This window comes from Engystomops pustulosus, chromosome 1 (assembly GCF_040894005.1).
Source record: "Engystomops pustulosus chromosome 1, aEngPut4.maternal, whole genome shotgun sequence".
Taxonomy (NCBI): domain Eukaryota; kingdom Metazoa; phylum Chordata; class Amphibia; order Anura; family Leptodactylidae; genus Engystomops; species Engystomops pustulosus.
In genome coordinates, this window is record NC_092411.1 from 289,347,216 (window position 1) to 289,373,484 (window position 26,269).

Below are 26,269 nucleotides of genomic sequence, written 5' to 3' on the forward strand. Positions count from 1 at the left end.
TTCTGGTAGAGGGCCATTATACGAGCTAGCATGAGGGGGCCAAGACCTATCTGCCTGAGTGTCTGTTCCATGAAATTCCAACTTACTCTGTCAAATGCCTTTTCGGCATCAACAGAGAGCAGGCACATGGGGATCTTCTGCCTTTGGGCAGCGTTCATCAATGACACTGTTTTGATAGTATTGTCCCTGGCTTCCCTGCCTGGGACAAACCCCACCTGCTCCTTATGTATAAGACCTGGAATTAACGTTTGCAGGCGTTGCGCCAGTAATTTAGAGTATATTTTAATATCTATGTTTATGAGGGAGATGGGTCTGAAATTGGCACAAAGGGTGACGTCCTTCCCGGGTTTTGGAATCACAGATATATGCGCCATTAGGGATTGCTTTGGGAAAGTAGCCCCCTTAGCTATCGCATTGTAGGAGGAGAGGAGGGGTTCAATTATATCCATTTTCAGCGTTTTGTAGAAGCACGGAGAAAAGCCGTCCGGTCCCGGACTCTTGCCCACTTTCAATTCCTTAATCACCTGAGCAAGTTCCTCAGATGTGAACTCATCCTCCAAGCCCTGAGCCAACTGCTGTGATATACGTTTTGGGGCATATTTGGACAAGTATGCAGCTATGGCCTCCCTCTTGTCCGCATCTTCCTGCATTGGTAAATTATATAGGGATTCATAAAATTTCCTGAATTCCTCCAAAATTCCAGAAGGGTTGAAAATCATACCATTAGTTGGCGAATTGATAGACATAACCCTTGAAGATAATAGTCTGGGATGCAGGGCCCTAGATAACCACTTGCCACATTTGTTGCCATACTCAAAGAAGCCAAATTTTAGGCGATCCCTTGCACATAGGGTTTTCTGGTCTAATATTTGCAAGATTTGTTGCCTAACTGAGGATAATTCTGCTCTCAGAGCATCAGACCTCTGAACTTTATTTGCAGACTCAAGAGAGGCCAGAGTGTCTAGTAAGGATCTAAGTTTGGAAGCATTTTGCCGCTTAATTCTAGCCCCGTGTGACATAAAAATTCTGCGAAGTTCGCATTTTAGCCCCTCCCACATGAGCGGAGCATTATTATAGAGACGAAGGCTCTATAGGAGCCGAAACGCGCGTCGGGGCCAGCAGTCATCCCCGGACACCTTGCACATCCACTCAGCCATACGGTAAGGACTGGTAATCATATGCCCATCATGGCGTCATTCATATCAGGCATGAGCTTTGCTATGCCACCACCAATGTGCATGTACTCATGCCATTAAATTACACCTACATTCTGTCCACATACCAGCCTATTGTAAATTGCTTAACCCTTTACATAGTGTGCTGTGTCCGGGTATGACTGTTCTCTTTTTCTGTTTTATGTCCACCCTGTAACTTTGTAACCCTGTTGTATGACTTATTTTACAAAATGTCAAATTTTGGTTTTGTGTTTTTACCGTACATATAATAAAATTTTGTTTTTTTATTAATCTTTACACCGTGTTCTGCCTCATATTGTCTCCCCTCCTTCTGAGGGGTACCATAGGTTTTGTATTTTTCATTATTATAATCAATAGGGTTGCCATTCTTAAAACGCTCTATAGCCTCCTTGACCTCAGCCGAGCACAGGGCATCTTTTAATAGGTGGTCGTTAAGCCGCCAGGAGAATGTCTTCCTCCTTTGAGGATAAGGTCTTATAGCACCCATTACCGGCGCGTGATCAGACCAGATTATGGAATCGATAGAGCAAGTAGGGCTGAGATCAAGGAGGGAATGAGAGACCAGGAGTGTATCGATACGGCTATACGTGTTATGCACACTAGAATAGTGACTATAATCCCTTTGTGCCGGGTGCAGTATTCTCCAGAGATCCACTAAATTTAGTTTAGCTAACTCCTGTCTTAGTCTACGGGTGGCTGCAAATGAGATTGAGGACTTACCTTCAGACGTGTCAAGGTCTGGATCAAGTGGTACATTTAAGTCGCCGCCAAGAATGATGTCCGAACCTCCAGCAAAGCCCGCCAAATCCTCCAGGAGATGGATACCGTATGCAATTTGTCCTACATTAGGGAAATAAACATTAGCCAGGGTATAAATAGAGCCTGAGACAGAGATTTTTAGGAAGAGAAATCTGCCTTCCTGGTCCACCCTAGAATCCAGGATCTGTGGAGAGAAGGGGGAGTGAAATGCCACAGAGACCCCTTTGGACTTCTGTACTGGGTTTGGTGCATGGAACCAAGTGTTATAAAATTTATTACGACACGTGGGTAAACATGACTATTTGCACACGTTTTTTATGGAATCCATAAAGGATTTGCCCTCTTTTTCCTGGGCTATTCAGGCCCCTAGCATTAAATGTGGCGAAGGATAAATTAGTCATTCTAAGCTAGTGGTAGGATCACCTGTACACGGCCTAAGCAAGAAAGAGATAGACTAATAATTAAAAGGGAATAGGAAGACAGGGACTAGACGTTACTTACAAGACGAACAAAGACAGACCGGGGTTTCACAAATAATATAACTACCAACAAATAAGAACTTCTGGATTCCCTGGTTCCCAGTCAATAGACCAGGTGTTAGACCAGGGTAACTCGTATTCTATACTATTCTACACTACAGTGTTATACACTAGGCAACACTATATGTCGCCAACCCTACTTGGGAACTTAGGCAAAAACTTTTGACGGTCGTGCATTAGCACCGGACCCTATGAAAAGAAGAACACACGGCCTCTCAGGCCAGATATAAAGGCAGCAGGCATTTGTTTCAGCAAATCCATGTTTGCATTTTAAACCATCTCTCTATTAGCGGTACAACCAGGGATAGCTACAAGAGCGTTAAGCTAACAATATTTCTCTAGAACTTCAACTACATGCTTAGCTCAAGGTTTCAGGGTTGACCCGCAAAGGTAGCACTTCTGGATCTCTTGGAGTCTCGCTGTTGTTTCGGCGGGACCTTGTTCCATTGTTCCCTTGGAGGGGACACCGGCAAAGAGGCAGGACGCGGCCAGTCTGGCAGGGACACCATCGGGAGTTCAAAAGTTCCTAGGAAACCAGGCAAATCTCCTAGACGTCTGAAAGATGCACTCTTCCCATCCTTTTTGGCCAGCAGTTGAAAGGGATATCCCCATCTATATAAGATGTCGCGATCTCTTAGCAATTGCAGTAAAGGCTTGAGAGCTTTTCTGAGGAATAGCGTACGTCGAGCAAGATCTGGCAAGATCAGTAAGGGCGAGTCCCCATGTTGCAGTCCACCAGAGTCTCTGGCATGTTGTAAGATTCGTTCTTTATCCTTATAAAAATGTATACGGCAGATGACATCTCGTACACGTTTAGGATCTGAGGAACGCGGGCCAAGAGTACGGTGGATCCTATCTATTTCGATCTTTTTGTTAGGAGGCATTTGTAGCAAATTGCCAAAGAATTTCTGGGCCCAATTTTCTAGCTGTGATGGCAGGATCTCTTCCGAGAGGCCCCTTATTCTCAAATTATTCCGTCTATGACGATTTTCTATATCATCAAGATGGTCCATGATATCTGCAATTTGAGACGAATGTTGTGCAATAACCTCTTTATGAGAATGAATAACGTCACGCAGACCTTCCTGATGTTCCTCCAATTCTAGGACCCTGTGCCCCACATGCTTAATCTCCGATTTAATATCCTCCATATCCTTCTTATGTGAGGCCTCCATCTTTCCTAGGAGAGTCTGTAGATCTTCTCTGGTAGGGAGAGCCATTATGTGTGACTTCCAGTCCCACTCATCTTGCGTAGACCGCGGTGGTGTGGATGTCTCCTGCCATTGTCCCCTGCCGCCAGCAGCAAGGGAATTGAGCGGGGAGATGGGGCTATGAGCAGAAGCCCAGCAAGGAGAGGCCCCCAATGAGGCAGACTGAGCCCCAGGGCTTGATTGAAAGAGCCCATGTTGGTCCTTTTGAGGGGGGTTGATATGGGCACCTGCTAGCCCTCCTGCAACATTTGGAGAAGGGGGGGTTACATTCACTGGCCGGGGACTGTAATGTCCAGGGGAGCTCCCTGATGACCTGTCAGGCCTCCTTTCTTCTGGCGGAGCTGCCGTGTCGGCCCACGTGGCATGCTCCCGGTGAGCTGGGGCCTCCACCATCACGGCCCGATCCCCTGCGCTTACCTGGGCCAGGGCAGACTACGCTGCCTCCCTCTGTGTGCCCTTCTCCTTTCCTCCTTCCCTCGGCATTGTAGCTGTTGCGGCTGCTGGCTGCGATAGCTTCCTGCTCTCCTGCGGTGATGGGGCAGTAGCGCTGGAGTTTCCTGTGCCGGCGGCCATCTTGGCTGTTGCGTGCTTGCTGGTGACAGAGCCGACCGGCTCAAAGAATGTGACCACGCTCCCACTTTCCTTTCGGGATCGGGATCTCCCGGCGCTCCTGCCTCCCTTGCCCACCATCATGTCCCCGGTCTGGGTCTCTGGATGCCTGCTGCTCTGTTTCTACGGGTCTCGGAGCGGAGCACTGCAGTTGTGCGTCCTATCCCGCCATTAGCTAGCCACGCCCCCAATATAAAACTGTTTCAAAAGGAACAAAAGGAAACATTGGAAACATCCTGGCATCTAGACCTAGCAGACAGATTCCTAGGGTTGACAGTAATTTCGAGACCCAACACAGGCAAGTTTTTAACCCCCCCCCCCCAATTCTTCAGGAACACACATTGGGGCAGATTTACTTACCCGGCCCATTTGCGATCCAGCGGCGCGTTCTCTGCGCTGGATTCGGGTCCGGACGGGATTTATGATGGTAGATCCTCCGCCGTCCACCAGGTGGCGCTGCTGCGCTGAAAAGCATCTGAACGCACTTCAATACACCGAGCTGGACCAAGTGAAGGTAAGTGCGTCCCAAGCGACACATTTTCGGTTTTTAAATGCGGCGGTTTTTCCGAATACGACGGGTTTCCGTTCGGCCACGCCCCCCGATTTCCGTCTCGCTCATGCCAGCGCCGATGCGCCACAATACGATCGCGTACGCCAAAATCCTGGGGCAATTCAGGTACAATTCAGGTACATAAATAACATAAAACCCACCATCAGCATGGGTGTATGAGGGATCAATGCTGTCAGACTAATCTGATCAGGTTCTATGAGGAGGCAAGTTCTATACTGGATCTGGGGAAGGCTGTAGATGTTGTGTATGTGGACTTTTCCAAGACATTTGATACAGTGCAGCATAAAAGGCTGGTACATAAAATGAGACTGCTGGGACTAGGAGAAAATCTGTGTATTTTGATCAGATTTTTTTCTTAGTGATAGATGAAAACGATGGACAACTAGAAGGCAATCTCTACTTTAAATAGGTGCTCAGAAATGATGACAACAAACTAGGAGGGACAAACAACACAAAATAGACCAACAAGAAAGTGGTCAGGATAGCCGGATCAAATCAAGGTGACAGCCAGGTACAGATTTAAGGTCAATAAAAGGTCAATAAAAGTAGCAAAGGTCAGATAAATTGCAGTAAAAATTACACTAGAAAAGCAGAAGGACAACAAGTGCCTGGACACTTGTGAAACTGTAAGGAGAAATAGACAGACATATAAGGCGTTTCTGGATGCAGCCCCCAGCAGCTAACTATTGCTGCATCAAAGGAGATTCAGCAATAGCATTTTAATGCGTTTCATGTGTGTGATTAGCTATTGTGTTTGAACAGGCGTTCCATTTATAGATTGAATTTTCACAATAGGTTCCTGGGGGTGAAAGTGTCAGAATACTTTCTCCACCTTTTTTAATACTACACTTTTTAAAGTGACTATACGCTACCTAATGTTCATTTGGTGCAATGGAAAGTAGCAACAGAACTTTGTACCACAACAGCACCAAAACAACGCCAGACATAGACAAAAAAACGCAATAATGAATTCCCCTGTTGGTAGCTGGTTGGATGCAGTCTGGTAAAGGAAGCTCACAGCCTGGATTCAGGAAGTGGGGGCTGGAGAAGATAGGATCTGCTAGGGTAGCAAGGTTATGGCTCTGTATGGTAGAGTCTTGCAGGTCTGAAAGATGGAGATTATCCTCAGGTAGGAGACAGCAGCAGCAGACTGCTGTCTACAGAACTTAAATCCTCTCACATGGAGGTCTCAGATCCTTCTGGAACTTTAACCACAGGGAATACAAGTAGAACTTCCCTTCTGGGTGAAGTTTCATGCATCCACCAATTATGAGCTTTGGGCAGATCAAGATTGATATAACAGTTCTAATTGCTAACCCAGGCAGATAACATTCAGCTGCATTACCAGTTATAGCTAGTAGATGGTGTGCAGAGGTGATCAGGCTGTATGGACATACGCAATGTAAAAGAAGCACAATATTTCGTAATGACCGCATTTACCAGGCCATTAGAACATCCAGCCAAAACCTGGGTCTGGGACAATAGAGGGTAAGATCAGATGTTCAACAACAGGCAATGGGTAAGTTTCCTGACTACATTAAGCCTAAATCCAACTGGTCCCCTCAGATGTCGACATGTCCAGCGGTAGATATGTTTGTTCGCATGACGGTGAATGAGCTCCGGAAATTACCACAGATTTGTGGCCCTGACAATTTAAGTTCTAACCAGAGGAAGGCCCTGAAGGAATTGGCGCAGATGGAAAGTATTATTTTTAAACCAGCGGATAAAGGTGGTAATGTTGTGGTGTGGCCTCGAACCATGTATGAAGAGGAAGCACACCGACAATTAAGTGATGTAAATTGTTACATGCCTCTGAAGAGCGATCCAACCATGACATATAAAGAACAGTTGGATTTGATCCTTGAGGAGGCATTTAACAATAGGGTAATCAACAAACAAACATTTGATGGCCTTAGGGTTGAGTTTCCTGTCACACCCACACTATACCTTCTTCCTAAAATCCATAAGGATTCGCTAAAACCTCCAGGGAGGCCTATTGTATCAGGCTGTGACAGTCTCTGTGAGCCCATCTGTAGATTTATAGATTTCTACTTAAGACCATGTGTAGAAAGTCTGCCCTCATATGTCCAGGACTCAACAGATGTCCTGAGACGTATTGATGGGGTGGTTTTGGAATCTGACATGTATATGGTATCATGCGATGTTGAATCCTTGTATACCTGTATTGACCATGAACTTGGACTTACAGCTGTCAATTTTTTCCTCAAACAGTGCCATCTTGACAACCAGCTCATCGATCTTTTGTTGAAATTACTTCGGTTTATTTTGGAACACAACTATTTTCTTTTTAATGGTAAGTATTATGTGCAGGTCAGAGGTACGGCGATGGGGGCCACATGTGCCCCCTCGTATGCAAATTTATTTTTAGGACTCTGGGAGCATGAGGAAGTACAATATGCCATGGATATATCAGATGGCCTTGTGTTGTCCTGGATGCGTTTTATAGATGACATCCTGTTTATTTGGCAGGGCAACAGGCAATCACTGGATGACTTTCTGCATGTACTGAATTTTAATGACCAGAACATTAAACTATCACAAGTGGTGAGCCAAACAAGGATGGAGTTTTTGGACATCAACATCTTGGTAAGCAACGAGGGCCAATTGAACACATCTGTGTACCGCAAGAAAACATCTGTTAATGCATTGCTGCACTCATCCTCTTCTCATCCCCCCATACCATTCGTTCTATTCCTATAGGGCAGTTTTTGCGAGCCCGACGTATTTGTGATACTGAACATCATTTTGAGGAGGAAGCGAGTACTCTTAAGCATCGATTTAAGCAGCGGGGATATTCTACTGTGGACATTGATGTGGCATACAGGTGAGCGAAAAGTGAAAACCGGAATCATCTTCTGAAATCCAAATCCCGTCAACCGTGTGATAACAAGGTGAGGTTTATTACACCCTATAATTCACAATGGAGAAGGGTTGAGGGAATCATGAAGCGGTTTTGGCCGATACTTCTATCCGACCCAGACCTGAATGTTCACTTATCATCTCGTCCTCAGGTGGTGGCAAGGAGGAGTAAGTCAATTGGAGACATGTTAGTCAAAAGCCACTATGTACCCATCCACCCCAAACCTTACATCTTTGGGTCAAAAGGACCAAAATGGGGGTCCTTTCCTTGCGGGCACTGTTCTATCTGCAAGCAGATGACAAAAACTGAATCTTTCTCTGATTATTGTGGGGGCAAGACATTTCAAATTGTTCATTTCATTAATTGCAGCACGTCTGGTGTGGTGTATCTACTATCATGTCCGTGTGGACTCAAATATATCGGAATGACTACCAGAGAACTTAGGATCAGAATACAGGAACATCTGAAGGACATTCGGGCTGCTGCAAAGATCAGGAATGATGATTATGAAGGGATGTCGAAATTGAAAAGCATTCCGAGGCATTTTCATGAAGTCCATAATGACAATTGGCAAGACATTCGAGTATGTGGCATTGACAAATTACTTTTGGGATCGCGTGGCGGAAATACGTTCAAAAAATTGGAACGAATCGAAACCAAGTGGATTGTGAAACGACAGACTGTCTCACCTCTGGGCTTGAACGAAAAACTGTCATTCGCATCTTTTCTGTAGAACGGTATCTGCATTCACATTCTGCATTCACAACTTCGCATTTTTATGTATATCATTTATATTGGTGGTTTTAATGGTATTAGTCCACTATACTTTAGTTTGAGACACGAGGGATTAGTAAGGGATCCATTGGCCAGTCATTATATCCACATGTTAGCGATATTATATTAGGGTCAAGGTGGTATTAGTACTTTGGTTGCATATGTACAGGTATAGGATTATATCACATGGACAGTATAACTTATTGGGGGTCATTTATTAAGGGCCCGATTCGCGTTTTCCCGACGTGTTACCCGAATATTTCCGTTTTGCGCCGCTTGTACTTAAATTGCCCCGGGATTTTGGCGCACGCGATCGGATTGTGGCGCATCGGCGCTGGCATGCGCGCGACGGAAATCGGGGGGCGTGGCCGAACGAAAACCCGACGTATTCGGAAAAACCGCCGCATTTAAAAACCGAAAATGTGTCGCATAAGGACCGCTTACCTTCACCTGGTCCAGCTCGGTGCATTCCGGCGCGATGAGTTTACTTTCAGCGCAGCAGCGCCACCTGGTGGACGGCGGAAGAACTACCTTATTAAATCCCGGCCGGACCCGAATCCAGAGCGGAGAAGCCGCCGCTGGAACGCGAATGGACCGGGTAAGTAAATTTGCCCCATTGTGTATTGATTAATCAATACATTGCACTAGTATTGCACTTTATATACATATATCATCACTGTTTAGAATTGTTTTCCCCTTGTTTTCTTGTTTTCCTTTTTGTTTCTACACAAATTTTCTTGCTGATATACAGGCTGGTGTGTCATTCAGCAAATTATTTATCACGGTTTATTCCACTTTGATTGTTATTTAACTCTGGCACGTAAGTATTGACACATTCTTTATTAAGTTGATATATTCCACTTCACCTTGCACTTTACATCACTATTTGCACTTTGCACTTTCACATTCTCCATTCCTTTCTTTTCACTCATCATATTCTTTCACTATATGGTAGTTCCTTCTATTGGGCACGATCATTTATTAATTTTGCATGTATTACTGCAATTCAACCACGAGGTGTCACTGTTTCACTGTTTCTTTGTATTTATGGCCATTGCGCATGCGTGAAATACGGGGCGCCATAATGTGACGTGCAGTACGCATGTTTCTTGCATGATTTGATGTTTTGCGAGTCAAGCCTCGCTCTAGCGCCCACTTGTGAGCGGCTCACCTGGAGAGTTGTGAGCCAGGCGCCGCACATGTCGTGAGTAGCTGCCTTGAATTAGCATTTGCATAAGCTAAGTAGACATTTCACTTCCTGTTTGTATATGTTTGCCTTTCGATAGGTTGTATATGTGTGTCCACCCATAGCTGATGTCATTATTGTAGTATTTTTTTTGATTGGTCAATTGGCTCTCCTTACTGAGTTTAAATAAGCACCATGTCTCATAACTATCATTACCCCCTGAGGAAGCGACGGCGAAACGCGCGTTGGGGTTTTGTGGTTCATCGCCATTTTTCCTGAGCATGATGCAGCCTGGTCGGTATACATGAATTTCTCTGCCCTATGCACTTTATATATTTATATATTTGTGTTTACTAGGCGTTTGCCTACCAGGATCCATACTGTATACAGCCAGTGATATACTAGGGGCAATAGTGTTCACACGAAACTATATATTTTGGAGGTTCATTAGCACTATATTGTGTGACCGGTGTAACATTTCTTCAACTTGTCTATTCTAATTGTTTTGATTGTAATATTATATGTATTGTCCCTCTGGCTATGTATTTACTTGTATTATGATACTATTACTACAGGAATGGCCATGCACTTTTTTTAGTCCACCTGGGATTATTTTAATGGGCTGGTTTTAATCTTGGTGATCATACGTCTGTAAAATTTGTGTATTAATTATTAATAAAACATATATTTTGTCAACAATTGTTGTCTATTTAATTAGATGGTTTCTATAAGGTCTGGATATAGGTATAAAAGATCAGATGTTCATGCCTGATTCTCACTTCTGGGAAGATCATGGTATAACAACCATGTCACATTTATATGAGAATAACACGCTTATGTCCTTTCAACAACTACAAGATGACTACAATGTACTACATGCTAGATGCTATAGATATCTGCAGCTAAGGCATGCCCTTGAGCCTTAGGTTTTTGATGCCTCCCAGAATATTTATTTTTATCCTCTAATTGGAGCGCTACGTACACAGGGACCCCAAGATCTAATATCACTTCTTTATGCAATTATTGTAGAATCCAAACTACTAACATCCAAATTGAGGGCTGAGGAGAAGCAGAGGGACCTCCTTCCCTCACTTACTGATGAGGATGGGATTGAGGCAGTGGAATCTCATTGGCATGTTTCTCCTGCTGCTAGGAATAAATTCACTCAATTATACAGTCAATCCAGTGTTACCTTAAATAATCAGACTATTTAGAAACCTCACCTCCCACCAGTGTCACCGCTGTCAGATCCCAGAGGTTATTATCACTTATTTTATCTTGTCCTGGCAATTTAGAGCAGCTTTCTGGAAACAGATGCTGGACCTCCTTATAAGTACCATTGCGACACAAATACTATTCACGGCCCAGGTTTGTCTTTTCAGGCCTCTAGATGAGGAAGAATGGCAGCATTACCTCTGCATATTCCGTAGGGAGGTTACATCCATGGCCAGATCTCAGCTTGCTGTCAATCTTATAAAAATTGAGCTATTATTGGCAAATTGATGCATTGAATGCATTTCTATGTAAAAAGATTGACATCCTAGATCATCCCTTCCCCCCACCACCACCATAGGATATTGCAAAGATTGAAATCAGGTTAAACATGAAATGTCAAGTGGATAGGCTTACCCCTAGAGCAGAATATGCCAGAATCAGTCATGGCACTCCCAGCTCAGACCATCCACTCATGGTTGTCCAGTCACATACTCCATCTTCTCAGATACAGCATCCATGTTATTTGCTCACAGCTAGAAGCCGGTCTCAAAAACACATACACACTGTAATTGAAAGGCCACTGGCAATTTTACTCAGACTTCCTTCTTGGCTGATAAGATGGACCAAAGAGAGAGGGTGTATGGCAAGTCAGCAGACAAAAATACAACTTTTTTACGAGGAAATGGAAAAATGATCATTGTAGGATTCATTCTTCAAACGTTGATTCATCAATATTGTTAAAAATAAAAGGTTCTATGAAAGGGGATTTTCACACCATGAGGTTGTAGATTACAGTAGTAGCAGTGCTTTGGACTAGGGTTTCTAGGATCAGTAGAACGTAATCCTGATCCTAAAAGTCTCCAAATTGGGGTTTCTTCTGGACTCCCGGTTTCGATGCTTTCTGGTCCCACCAGAGGATTGTCTGGAATTTTAGTAAGCAAAAGTGGGAGTCAAATTTTTAACAACTAGTCCTTACTTAGTCCATTGTGTAATGCTACACTGAAAAATTGACTAGCAACTAATACAATTGTTTACATATCTACTTGCAGAGACTAGTAATGGATTTATATGCACTTATTTATAGACAAATGGAGACAAATATTGAGTGTAGCACTGACTAGCCTCCCTCCTGCCCCTTAGGTTTGTGCAGAGAGGACTTCCAGTGAGCAGGGGGTGGATGAGACAGAGTACCGGTCTATAAAGCCAGATCACAGTGGGGCGAGGGTAGCCGATCAGGCTCATTAGCACACTGATATGTGTTTATTTCGCCTTTCAGACAGTGATACCTGTATTAACTGTCCAATTGATGAATGGACGAATGAGAAGAGAGACCGATGTCTTCCCAAAATGATGGAATTCCTCTCCATAATGATACAGTTGTGACTTTATTTTCATTTCTGACAGTTTTTGGTTGTCTTGTCACTTGTTTGATATTTGGGACATTCATTATTTATCGGGACACCCCCATTGTTAAAGCTAATAACCGGAACCTGAGTTACCTCCTCCTGATCTCCATCTTTCTCAGTTTCCTCTCAGTCTTCTTGTTCCTTGGCCGTCCAAGTAATGTAAATTGCAGACTCCGTGAGACCAGTTTTGGAATCCTCTTCTCTGTAGCCATCTCCTCACTCTTTGCGAAGACTCTTTTGGTCTTTATTGCCTTTAAATCCACCAAACCTGGAAGCTCCTGGAGAAAAATGATGGGTATGAAGCTTTCCTACTCCATAGTGATCTTGGGCTCATCTATCCAAGTTGCTATCTGTGTTGTCTTGTTATCAGTCTCCCCCCCCTTCCAGGACCTGTAATGAAGGTTCTGTTATCGGCTTCTATTCTGTACTGGGATATTTGGGTCTCTTGGCCTCTGTGAGCTTTGTTCTGGCTTTCATGGTGAGGACATTACCGGACAGTTTTAATGAGGCCAAGTACATCACCTTCAGCATGCTGCTGTTCTGCAGTGTCTGGATCGCCATGATCCCGGCTTATCTGAGCACCAGAGGGAAATACATGGTGGCTGTGGAGATATTCGCTGTCCTGGCCTCCAGTGCTGGACTTTTAGGTTGTGTTTTTATCCCGAAAAGTTATAATGTTTTGTTTACATCTGAAATAAATAAAAAATCTGCCCTGCTTGGTAGGAATACCAAATAATATAACAATATATGATAATTATAACATGAATATAGTTATATACTTCCTGCATTTCATATCATCTGGTTGGCATTATGGACAAAAAAAACCCTACAATAGAATAATTATTTGCCAGAGAAATTGTCTCCTTTTATTATATCAGTAAAAACCTTGGAACAAGTTCTCAAAGCAAAACTGGAGCGTCTTCAACTTAAAGGAACTATTCTATTTCTAAATTCACATCTGGGACTTAAAGGCGTATTCTAGGAATCAGCATAATTCATATACAAATGGGTCCTTAACCCCTTAACGCTCAGCGTCCGATATATCGGACGCTGAGCTCAATGACTTAGCGCTCAGCGTCCGATATATCGGACGCTGAGCCCATGCCGGTTCAGCTCAAGATCTGAGCCGAACCGGCATCGGGAAACACGGGGTGCCGGCTGTAACTAATAGCCGGCACCCCAGTGTAACACCCGCGATCGGAGTTGACTCCGATCGCGGGTGCTTAACCCGTTAAATGCCGCGGTCAGCGCGACCGCGGCATCTAACATGCCTCTGGGGGGTCTTTCCCCCACGATCGGCCCCCCCGAACCGTTTTCGGGGGGCGCCGATCGTTGCTATAGTAACTCTGGGGTCCGATCTGGACCCCAGAGTTACTTGCTAGAATTGCCAGTAAGATGGCGTCTGTGACGTCATCTTACTGGCACAGTGCCAGCCTATGCAAGTGTATAGGCTGACACTGATAATACTCTGCAATACATGAGTATTGCAGAATATTATCATGAAGAAGCAATCAGAAGATTGCTTCTTCATGTCCCATGGTATAAAAGTGAAAAAGTAAAAAAAAAAATGTTATTCAATAAAAAAATAAAGTAATAAATCACTAAAAATGCCCCAAACCCCCAAAACATATAAAGAGACATATAACTAAAAAAAAAGTCTAAATCATAACACAAACCCCACATATATAGTATCACCGCGTCCGTAACAACCCGTAGAATAAAAGTAAATCATTATTGAACCCCCACGATAAACGCCGTAAAAAAAAACTGCTATAAACCTTCCAAAAATTATGATTTTTAGCTATTCAATCCCACAAAAAATGCTATAAAATGCGATCAAAAAACCATGTGTACTCCGACATGATACTGGTGCAAATTACAACATGTCCCGCAAAAAATAAGCCATCAACCAGCTCCGTAGCCAAAAAAGTAACAATGTTATGCCACTTGGAAGACGGCAATACATAAATGATAGATTTTTCCCCACATTAGGGTTTTGTTTGACAAATTTAGTAAAACGTAAGAAAATATATTCAAGTCTGGTATCCCCGTAATCGTATCAACCCATAGAATAAAGATAACATGATTATTAGGATATACGGTGAACACCAAAAAAAAAAAGAGTAAAAAATCCAGTACAGAATTGATGCTTTTCTACTCCTGCCCTCAAAAAAAGTTCCTAAATTTTCAACAATAGGTGATACCAACCCCAAAATGGTAACAATGGAAAAAGCATCTCATCGCGCAAAAAAAATGGCATCACATGGCCCCAATAACGCAAAAGCGCAAATTTTATAGCCTTCAAAAGGGGCCAATGAGGAAACTAAAATCCTGGCAGCTGCAGGGCGCTCCTTCCCTTCTGCGTCTCGCTGTGCGCCCATAAAACAAGTAACGGCCACATGTGGGGGGTCTTTGTACTCAGGAGAAATTGCAGAACAAATTGTATGGTGGGTTTTCTCTTTATATATTTTGGAAATGTGTAAATTTTAGGGCTAAATGAACGTATAAGGGAACAATTTGACCATTCTAAATTTCACCTCCATTTTGATTCAATTGCTATGAAGATCTCAAGGGGTTAACAATCTACGTAAAAGCTGTTTCTGATAGCTTGAGGGGTGCAGATTTGAAAATGGGTTGGTTATATAGGGGGTTTTGATGCTAAATATGTAAAATTTCATTCCAAACTGTATTTATCCCCAAAATAGTCAATTCTGAAAATCCGGAAAAGCGATATTCTTTTTGTAAGCCGCGTGACATCAAAATAAATTATCCAGACATTTCAGAAATTATGAAAATGTAAAGTAGACAAATGGGAAATGTTATTCAGCAACTTATTTAGGTGGTAAATCTATCTGTCTGGAAACGCAATGATTTTGAATTTCGAAAATGGCAAATTTTTCAAAAAATTTATCATATTTTCTTTTTTTTTGTAAATAAACGCAAAACTTATCAGCCAAAATTTACCACTAAAATGAAGTACAACATGTGGGGAAAAAACAATCTCAGAATCGTTTTGATAAGTAACAGTGTTCAAAAGTTATAACCATATAAAGCGACGCAGGTCAGAATCCAAAAAATCGGGCTGAGCCTTAACCTGCAAAATGGCTGCGTCCTTAAGGGGTTAAAATATAAGCTTATATGTAATTAGTTGTTATTTAAAATTTTGCTCCCCTTAGCAGAAATACTGTGACATACAATGTAATGGAGAATTACTGCTGGCTTGCTTTGAAATTTTGCGGCTATTAAGCCTGTTGGACTATTGCCGAAAGACCCTAGCACCTAGCCTGTTACAGTGTCGGCAATGCTGTTTAGCTGGCAGACAGGGACTGTATTCATGAGGAGCACTTGAGCCTCTTGCCTCAGGCAGCACCACCTGCAGTAAGATGGAGGGCAGCATCAGGGACGCAGTCACTTGCTACAAAGCCGGACATCACACTTACAAATAGTTGTTCTAAATACCCAATGTCAGAATGGGTCAGCATGGAGAACCCACTAAACCAATTATAATACTACTGGAATAGCCATTTATATTACTACTGGAATAAGCTGATATATCACTAGTGTATGTGGCAGTGGGGACGCCATTCTATAGCTCAGGCAGTGGAGAGATTAGGATCACCCCTGGGTCTCCCATACCCAGCACTGGGCTCAATCTCTGGGATCTGACTAGCACACAGGTCCTTTTCCACACTCTGTAGTTCTGCACAGGTTCCTCTATGACAGTGATGGCGAACCTTTTAGAGACCAAGTGCCCAAACTACAACCCATAGCCACCTGTTTATCACAAAGTGCCAACATGGAAACTTATTCCCTAACTTATTGCTCCGCGCTCTGTTGTAACTTTCAATCATATCAGTGCTCTGAGGACACCAATACAGTAGATAGAATGTTATCCTGGGTCCTCTCTCCCTGCTCCAGCAGTAACAGGGGCCTCTGCTACCCTGAATATAATGGGGCTTAGCCTGCTGTGCTGACCAGATCCGCCCACCTGTATGGGCTGCCCACTCTCCCGCCCGCCTGCCAGCAAACTACTGCGGCCACTGGAACAGAAACCTTCCCTTCCTCGGAGCAGACGGCACGGCCAGCGCCCTTGGGCAATTTCAACCGTTGCTGGTCCGCCCAATGAGAGAACCACCAAATTCCTCCCTACCCCAACACAGCTGCCCAATGGCATGGAACTCACGCCCATCAGTACAGCCGCCCAAACTCCCTCCGTCCAATTGCTGGCACCATCCCATGCCCGGCCAATCAAAACAGCAAGTAACTTTGTGTGTGTCTATGTCTATATATGTATGTATGTATGTATGTGTGTGTCTATGTCTATATATGTATGTTTGTGTGTATATATATATATATATATGCTAATGCTGTATGTGATGTATGTGTGTATGTATTTATGTGCTGTATATACTGTATATATGTGTTTATTTGCTATATGTTTGTGTATTTGGTGTGTTTATTCTGCATGTATGTGTATACACATAAATGTGTGCACATAGGTGTGTACATGTATGTGTGTGTGTAAGAGTAAATAAAAGTGAGTGTATGAGTATAGAACTTTATGGGGCGCATTTACTTATCTCTGTGCGCCAGTTTTCTGTCTGACTTTTCACATTCTTTCTAGTGCAGACTCCTTGCACGGGTATTTAAGAAGTGTCTGTGCCACGTGTATGTCACACTTGACCCATAAGTGGTGCAGCTGCACTATTCTTTATGTGACATAGATTTCTGCATTGAAGGGGGCACTCCGGTGCTCAGTTGAACTGTGCAGCAGATTTAACATGCAGAGTCCGACAGAATTGGGATTGAAAAGTGCGGCGCTCTGTCGGAGCAGTGCAAATCCTGAATCTGACGGCCCCTGCACAGGGTACTGCATATAGTACACACTGGGGGGATTTATAATTGCACATGCGCCACAATTATGTTAGTTTTGTGCCGAAAACACTGTCTAAAATGCCTTGCACCACAGTTGTCAAGATTTTTAAAAGATTTTTGGCACTTTTTCTGCCTTAAGGGGGTGTGGCCTTTACATGATGGGCGTGGCCTCGTGAGAAGGGGGCTTGGATTGTGGAAAATCGTGCCCAAAATTCTGCCGCTCCGTTTAGACCAACTAAAAGTAGTTCTAAAGTAGGAACAGGCAGTCTTATCCTGCACCAGAATTCATCATCATAGTGCTAAATCTAGCGCAGCAAAAGACAAGCGTTTTCCAGCTACAGACACCCCCCACCACTGCACTGGTCTTAGTAAATGTGCCCCACTGTGTGTCTATCATATTTAAATGTGTGTATATATGAGTGCGTAAATGCACATGATTTTATAATGATATCTGTACAAATATGTATATATTTTTATAAAGCGGAAGGGGGGCCCCATGCAGAAATCCGCTATGGGGCCCAAGCTCTCCAAGTTACGCCCCTGCAATATACTTTATCTCCCCACACTTATCACTTCACTAATTCAGTGTTATTAAATCTTCTGCCCCCTTTTCATGAAATCATATTCATTCCTGGGCCCTGGCAGCTCCTTCTACACTTACAGTTTCCACAGAAACGACCTGTCTGCTGCCTCTGCTCTCTGTCAGGAATGTGCAGTCAGCTCCCAGCTCCCTGCTAAGTGGGTGTGGTGCACTTGCCAGGGGGATTGTGGGAGATGTAGTCCTTTTGCAGAGTGGGGGCAGCCATCTTGGAGTGATGCAGCTGCAGCACTGAGGAGTGTAGTAAAAAGTGAAGGAAAACAAAGTATACAGTCCCGGGTGGTGAGGTAAGGGTGTGCAACCATAATATATGCAAAGGAATTGGTCAGAAGTACATTTAGTGACTGGAGAACTCAAAATATTCCCTGATCCATTTACCCAGTCATAAGTCACCATCTCAGAAGACTCACCGTATTCTGCAGGTATGTTGTGCATGATATTTGGAGCCCTGGGGTTATAAAACTAATTCTCCTATATATGATATATAAGCCATATCTGCTGTGTATGAGGTGACTGGGGGCAGATACATGAGGAGACATGGTGACTACATGATCTCTTGTGGTAATAATTCCTCTATATATGATATATCAGCCATGTCTGCAGTGTATGAGGTGACTGGAGCAGATACATGAGGAGACATGGTGACTACATGACCTCCTGTGGTAATAATTCCTCTATATATGATATATCAGCCATGTCTGCAGTGTATGAGGTGACTGGAGCAGATACATGAGGAGACATGGTGACTACATGATCTCCTGTGGTAATAATTCCTCTATATATGATATATCAGCCATGTCTGCAGTGTATGAGGTGACTGGAGCAGATACATGAGGAGACATGGTGACTACATGATCTCCTGTGGTAATAATTCTCCTATATATGATATATCAGCCATGTCTGCAGTGCATGAGGTGACTGGGAGCAGATACATGAGGAGACATGGTGACTACATGATCTCCTGTGGTAATAATTCCTCTATATATGATATATCAGCCATGTCTGCAGTGTATGAGGTGACTGGGGCAGATACATGAGGAGACATGGTGACTACATGATCTCCTGTGGTAATAATTCCTCTATATATGATATATCAGCCATGTCTGCAGTGTATGAGGTGACTGGGAGCAGATACATGAGGAGACATGGTGACTACATGATCTCCTTTGGTAATAATTCCTCTATATATGATATATCAGCCATGTCTGCTGTGTATGAGGTGACTGGGGGCAGATACATGAGGAGACATGGTGACTACATGACCTCCTTTGGTAATAATTCCTCTATATATGATATATCAGCCATGTCTGCAGTGTATGAGGTGACTGGAGCAGATACATGAGGAGACATGGTGACTACATGATCTCCTGTGGTAATAATTCTCCTATATATGATATATCAGCCATGTCTGCAGTGTATGAGGTGACTGGAGCAGATACATGAGGAGACATGGTGACTACATGATCTCCTGTGGTAATAATTCCTCTATATATGATATATCAGCCATGTCTGCAGTGTATGAGGTGACTGGGAGCAGATACATGAGGAGACATGGTGACTACATGATCTCCTGTGGTAATAATTCTCCTATATATGGTATATCAGCCATGTCTGCAGTGTATGAGGTGACTGGTGCAGATACATGAGGAGACATGGTGACTACATGATCTCCTGTGGTAATAATTCCCCTATATATGATATATCAGCCATGTCTGCAGTGTATGAGGTGACTGGGAGCAGATACATGAGGAGACATGGTGACTACATGATCTCCTGTGGTAATAATTCTCCTATATATGATATATCAGCCATGTCTGCAGTGTATGAGGTGACTGGGAGCAGATACATGAGGAGACATGGTGACTACATGATCTCCTGTGGTAATAATTCTCCTATATATGATATATCAGCCATGTCTGCAGTGTATGAGGTGACTGGAGCAGATACATGAGGAGACATGGTGACTACATGATCTCCTGTGGTAATAATTCTCCTATATATGATATATTAGCCATGTCTGCAGTGTATGAGGTGACTGGGGCAGATACACGAGGAGACATGGTGACTACATGATCTCCTGTGGTAATAATTCTCCTATATATGATATATCAGCCATGTCTGCAGTGTATGAGGTGACTGGAGCAGATACATGAGGAGACATGGTGACTACATGATCTCCTGTGGTAATAATTCCTCTATATATGATATATCAGCCATGTCTGCAGTGTATGAGGTGACTGGTGCAGATACATGAGGAGACATGGTGACTACATGATCTCCTGTGGTAATAATTCCTCTATATATGATATATCAGCCATGTCTGCAGTGTATGAGGTGACTGGGAGCAGATATATGAGGAGACATGGTGACTACATGATCTGTGGTGTTGCAACGATGCTCAATTGGTACCAAGGGGCCCAAAGAGTTCCAAGAAAATATTCCCCACACCATGACACCACCAGCCTGAACCGTTGATACAAGGCAAGATGGATCCATGCTTTCATGTTGTTGACGCCAAATTCTGACCCTACCATCCGAATGTCGCAGCAGAAATCGAGACTCATCAGACCAGGCAACGTTTTTTCCAATCTTCTACTGTCCAATTTCGATGAGCTTGTGCAAATTGTAGCCTCAGTTTCCTGTTCTTAGCTGAAAGGAGTGGCACCCGGTGTGGTCTTCTGCTGCTGTAGCCCATCTGCCTAAAAGTTCGACGTACTGTGCATTCAGAGATGCTCTTCTGCCTACCTTGGTTGTAACGGGTGGCGATTTGAGTCACTGTTGCCTCCTATCAGCTCGAACCAGTCTGCCCATTCTCCTCTGGCATCAACAAGGCATTTCCGCCCACAGAACTGCCGCTCACTGGATGTTTTTTCTTTTTCGGACCATTCTCTGTAAACCCCAGAGATGGTTGTGCGTGAAAATCCCAGTAGATCAGCAGTTTCTGAAATACTCAGACCAGCCCTTCTGGCACCAACAACCATGCCACGTTCAAAGGCCTCAAATCACCTTTCTTCCCCATACTGATGCTCGGTTTGAACTGCAGGAGATTGTCTTGACCATGTCTACATGCCTAAATGCGCTCAGTTGCCGCCATGTGATTGGCTGATTAAAAATTAAGTGTTAACGAGCAGTTGGACAGGTGTACATAATAAAGTGGCCGGTGAGTGTATACCCGTCACACCACAAATGACCATACTGACCCCCCACATATATCATATATACCCCTCACACCACAACTGACCACACTGTGCTGACATGGTTAACTGACTGGACTTGAGGCTCCCTATTATAAGAGCCGTCTCTTCTTAGTAGCAGAGCCTAATGATCCAGCCGACTATATGTGGCTGCATAACGCCTTCCCTGTTAAGTTTGTTATCTGTTACTTTTCTGGTTGTTCTTTACTTCTCCTAGTCCTGTGGCCGCATGCCCCCTCCCCTATGAACTCTTCCTTCTTGGCAGTGCTCCATCTCTCTGGGGTTTTATGGCTACACGCCCTCCCTATGTGGAGTTTGCTAAGAATAATAGGACCATCCTGAGTGAGGAGGGGGAGCAGGGTTGTGGAGTCTGAAGCTGATGACCTGAGGGAGAAGCATGTTGCCTGTTATATCACTTTACTCTGCTGGATGATGATGGCGTGTGCTTCAGAGAGGAGCCCCCTACCCCAGAAACCTGCTGGACAAGCATTTGTGGCCTGTGATACTTTAGGGGTTGGCATATGGTCAAGAAGAGGGTGAGAGCCTTTGTATTTATGTTCCATCTCATGTGGCAATTGCCATAATACTGTGTCCCACCCTAGTTCTGAGCTACATGAACTGCTGTGTATTCTATTAAATATTGGCACACCGTGCCCCCCCCCCCCCTTATTTGTTTGTCGATCAGCTTCAAGTTGTCCTTATTTTATGAACTATTTTGTGGACGTGTGACTAACATGTTACTGCATGGTGTGAATAGTGCTATAGTTCTGCTGAGTACTAATCCCGGGTCGATCTAGCAGTCCTGTCCATTTTATTATTCTGTGGATCTGCTCTTTTGCTTAGCCTATTGCCCTGACCCAGTTAGTCCTGGGGATGCATTCAGAACTTTCTTGTGGTCCTGGGATTATTGTATGGTCTACATTTTGATTTTGCATTGTCCTGGGTTGTCTTGGGCAATTTTGTCTTCTTAATCTTTTTGTATTTACTGCCAGATCTGGTCTGGACTTAGATTGTTGCTGTATTGTTTCGTTGCGTCACTATAGGGCTATGACAAAGGACGGTTGTGTCCAGAACATTTTTGTGTATTTTTGGTACCAACATGTTTTTAACAAGATGAAATAAATAGCGTTTTTATATTATTTCAGTTTACAGTTTTTCTGTGTGCTGGACTTGAAACATGATTTTTCAGGACTGTTGACTGACCCCAAGTCAGGATTCTCGGTGCTTCGGCTTGTGCTGTTCGAGATGGAGATGAGTTTTGTTTGTTCACAGATTTATACAAGCTTTGTGATAGGATTGACGAGGTTGAGACTAGAGTGGGAAATGTGGAAGATGAAGTTTCCTTGCTTAAGGGTCATAGCCTTGTAACAAGTCATAGCCTATAAATGAGTGGATCTTGACAATCGATCCAGACCAAAAAATTTAATAATATTTCCAGTTGGTTAACTCCCAACTTCTCTGAAGAAGTACCTACTAGGATGTGGTGGATAGAGCTCCCAGGGTACTACCAAGGTTGTGTCCTCCGGGCTCTTCACCTAAGAACATGCTTATCAGGCTGCTTTCACCAAGGGATAGAGACAACATTCTGAGATCTGCAACGTCTATGAAAAATGTTAATTTTAATGACGCTCCAATCATGATTTTCCAGATTATTTGGTTGAAAATAAGATTGAAAGCTAAGAGAATTATGTATTCTTTGCTATATCTAGCAAAATTAAGGGTAATAAATACTTGGAGGACCCATTTTTTTCATAATCCAAAAGAAGTGAATAATTGGGTTGAAAGCATGTTAAAATATAATGGCAGGTCTGTGATGGCAAGGGGCAGCCACTGCAGAATATTTTCAATAATCTAGTACCGCATATACTTGAGTATAAGTTAACCCAAGTGGGAAAGGCATTGGTCACAGCATCCCCAATATATTGCCACAGCCCCCAGTAGTATATAACCAATCTGCCCCTAGTGGTATATAGCCAGCCCCTAGTAGTATATAGCCAGGTAGCCCTCAGTAGTATATAGCCAGCCCCCAGTAGTATATAGCTCACCAGCCGCCAGTAGTATATAGCTCACCAGCCCCCAGTGGTATATAGTCAGCCATCCCCAATAGTATATAGCCAACCAGCCCCCAGTGGTATATAGCCAGTCTGCCTCCTGTGGTATATAGCCAGAAACCAGTAGTATATATCCATCCAGCCTCCAGTAGTATATATTCAGCCAGCCCGCCTGTGGTATATAGCCAGCCATCCCCCAGTGGTATATAGCCGGCCAGCCCCCTGTGGCATATAGCCGGCCAGCCCCCTGTGGCATATAGCCGGCCAGCCCCCTGTGGCATATAGCCGGCCAGCCCCCTGTGGCATATAGCTGGCCAGCACCCTGTAGTATAGCCGGCCAGCCCCCTGTAGTATATATAGCCGGCCACCCCCTGTGGCATATAGCTGGCCAGCCCCCTGTAGTATATAGCTGGCCAGCACCCTGTAGTATATAGCCTGCCAGCCCCCTGTAGTATATATAGCCAACTAGCCCCCTGTAGTATATATAGCCAGCCTGCCCCGTGTAGTATATTGCCAGCCAGCCTCATGTAGTATATTGCCAGTCCCCTGTAGTATACAGCCAGCCAGCTCTCTGTAGTATATAGTCTCCCAGCCCCCTGTAGTATATAGCCTAATAACTCCCTGTAGTATATAGCCTACCAACTCCTTATACTATATAGGCTGCCAGCCCCCTGTAGTATATAGGCTGCCAGTTCCCCTGGAGTATATAGCCTGCCAGCTCACCTGGAGTATATAGCCTGCCAGCTCCCCTGGAGTATATAGCCTGCCAGCTCCCCTGGAGTATATAGTCTGCCAGCTCCCCTGGAGTATATAGCCTGCCAGCTCCCCTGGAGTATATAGCCTGCCAGCTCCCCTGGAGTATATAGCCTGCCAGCTCCCCTGGAGTATATAGCCTGCCAGCTCCCCTGGAGTATATAGCCTGCCAGCTCCCCTGGAGTATATAGCCTGCCAGCTCCCCTGGAGTATACAGCCAGCAAACCCCCAGTTTGCCCAGCATTTAAAAAGTATTTAAGTCTACATCAAATCCTCTTCTTACTTCATATTTTTGCTTTATAGATATTTGTTAAATTATGTAAAAATTGAAATTGTAGGTGTCTCTTTTTAAGATATTAGGGCACATTTACTAAGAACTATGCAGTTTGTAGTATGTTCAGCTTGCCCGTGTAGTGTGCAGGGGGCCCAGATTTCTGGTGCCCGTTCTTCATTAATCTGGCGCCCCCTGCACTGCTCCCACAGAGTACACCACTTTTTTTTTTTTGCACCCTTAACATGGGCTGTGCAATACAATTCTGTTGCATTTGTTTTATCTGCCGCACGGTCCGATTGAGCACCAAAACGTCCCCTAATTTTTGTTGCATGAAGTCTATTGCAGCCGTGCCACAAAAGGGTCGTGTACAAAACATTTGTGGTGCAGACGCTTCTTCAAAGGGTTGGAAAAAAATCTATTTTATGTCATTTTACCTCTGTGTCTAATGTTGCTGGACAGCTAAAAAAAAGCAGCAGAATAGAAATAACATAGGGGCAATTATAGGGAAGAATGGGAATATCAAAAGTCAATGGGGATGTGGAATTACATCGGCTTGTTTTGGAAAGAATGGGTTTTAGTCCTAGCTTTGTGAATTGGGAGAACCTTCTCTGTGAAGGTGCAGTAGCCAGAGGAAGGGTAAATTGGAGACCTCTGGATCCCTGAAATTACACTGCAAATAAAAATAAAATGATCACTTATATAACACATCCTAGATCTGACAGAATGAAAAATTGTCATTGAATACTGTGTTCTGTACAAAGTTTAATGTACTGACAACATAATCACATAAAATCATCAATGGAAATCATGTTTATTAACCTCTTACCAACAGGTGACATAGTAGAATGTCGCACATCGGCTGGGGGTGAATGGAGAGGAATCACGGGCTGACCCCTCTCCATAGCCGGTAAGCATTTGCTGCATATTGCTAGGACCGGTTGTGGGTGTTAACCCTTGAAAAAGATGCTACGCCGCCATTTTGGTGAAGATCGACGCTCCCCATGCTGTCATTAGGGGCGGCGGTCGGTTGCCATGACATTCTCAGGTCTTCCAAAAATTGTCTGTTTTCCTATTCATTACCATGTGCAATTTGTACATTGTAATGAATGAGGAGGAAAATCCCCATATAACAGGGCCACTGTTAACAGGGAAAGATTCCGGTCAGGTTGGCAGCTGGTTAGGGCTGCGCTCCGAAGTTAGGTTATGTAGGGTATATTATCTGTCTGTCATATCAGGGTTATGTAGGGACAGTGTTTTACTTCCCACCTTTTTTTGACAGTTTGACTACACATTTATATGCAGTTCCCTTTGTTTGGACACACGTTGTTCTACTCTGACATTGATTCCCGATTAACCCCAGAACGGCTATTGCTGCTAATTCCTCTACAGTTGTGGGCAGCTACATTGGTGACAATACTCTAGGAGACGGTGTTTTCTTTCCAAACTACGGTCACAACGACAGCTCACATGGTAAGTTTCCCCTTTAAGTATTCATTTTGGCCTTGTATATGAATTACTCACATGCTTTGTAGGATAAATAGTAGATGGTCAATTGTTTTTGGGATCTTGATTTAGACTGTTATAGTCTAAGCTGTGTCTAGTGATTTTCCCATTGTCACTATTCTACATAAATATTTTAAAACTATTTGAAGTTAGTTATATTTTATTCACTGTTTATACTTTTTTAGTATTTGGTCTCTAGTATGTGCTCCAGCCCTATGCCTGCTCCGTTTTCTATGTGCTATTGTGTTTCCCAGAACTTGTGTTTGTTGCCACTAGCCCTCAACCTGCTCCTGCCTCCAACACTGAACTCTACTCCGCCAAATGCCTGTCCTCGGCCCCAGACTCGAACCACTCACTGCCAGACGAGCTTTCTCTGCCCTTCCCTACTGGATAAGCGTCCTGCAAGTCCCTAGCAGAAAAACCCATCCAGGTTTGTGGCGGGCTCTGGTGAAGGGGCTTGCAGGCTCCACATGCTGGTACTTATAAATATTTAGGGAAGCTGGCATTTCAACCGTCCTGCAAGATTAGTGACTGCCAGGATGGTATACTCAAGCCAACAATTGATGGAGTCCACTAGTGCGCCAACTACTGTTGAACACCTGCAGCAAGTAATGGAAAGGGTGGATAAGCAGGAATTAAACCAACATCTGCTCCAGTGCCTCCAGTTCTTTCCC

General features: G+C 43.8%; 1 protein-coding gene and 1 pseudogene across 8 annotated transcripts in view; both read left to right on the plus strand.

Moving 5' to 3' along the window:
* The first annotated feature begins 7,374 nt into the window (after positions 1-7,374).
* Positions 7,375-13,166, plus strand: LOC140083809 (vomeronasal type-2 receptor 26-like; annotated as a pseudogene).
* Positions 13,167-18,028: 4,862 nt separating this feature from the next.
* The window catches only part of LOC140083737 (vomeronasal type-2 receptor 26-like), a 121,075-nt gene continuing 112,834 nt past the window's right edge, over positions 18,029-26,269 (plus strand). For 4 of the 8 annotated variants that reach the window (XR_011849946.1, XR_011849947.1, XR_011849948.1 and 1 more), the window contains exons 1-3: positions 21,271-21,550; positions 24,925-24,999; positions 25,372-25,562. Coding sequence is in view for 2 of the 8 variants with exons in the window: in XM_072126401.1 (XP_071982502.1) it covers positions 21,536-21,550 (15 nt within the window). In the remaining 6 variants the exon portion in view is untranslated. Of the gene's footprint in view, positions 18,243-21,270; positions 21,551-24,924; positions 25,000-25,371; positions 25,563-26,269 lie in introns of those variants that run through there. The other 4 variants (XM_072126401.1, XM_072126405.1, XM_072126403.1 and 1 more) reach the window with 3 other exon arrangements.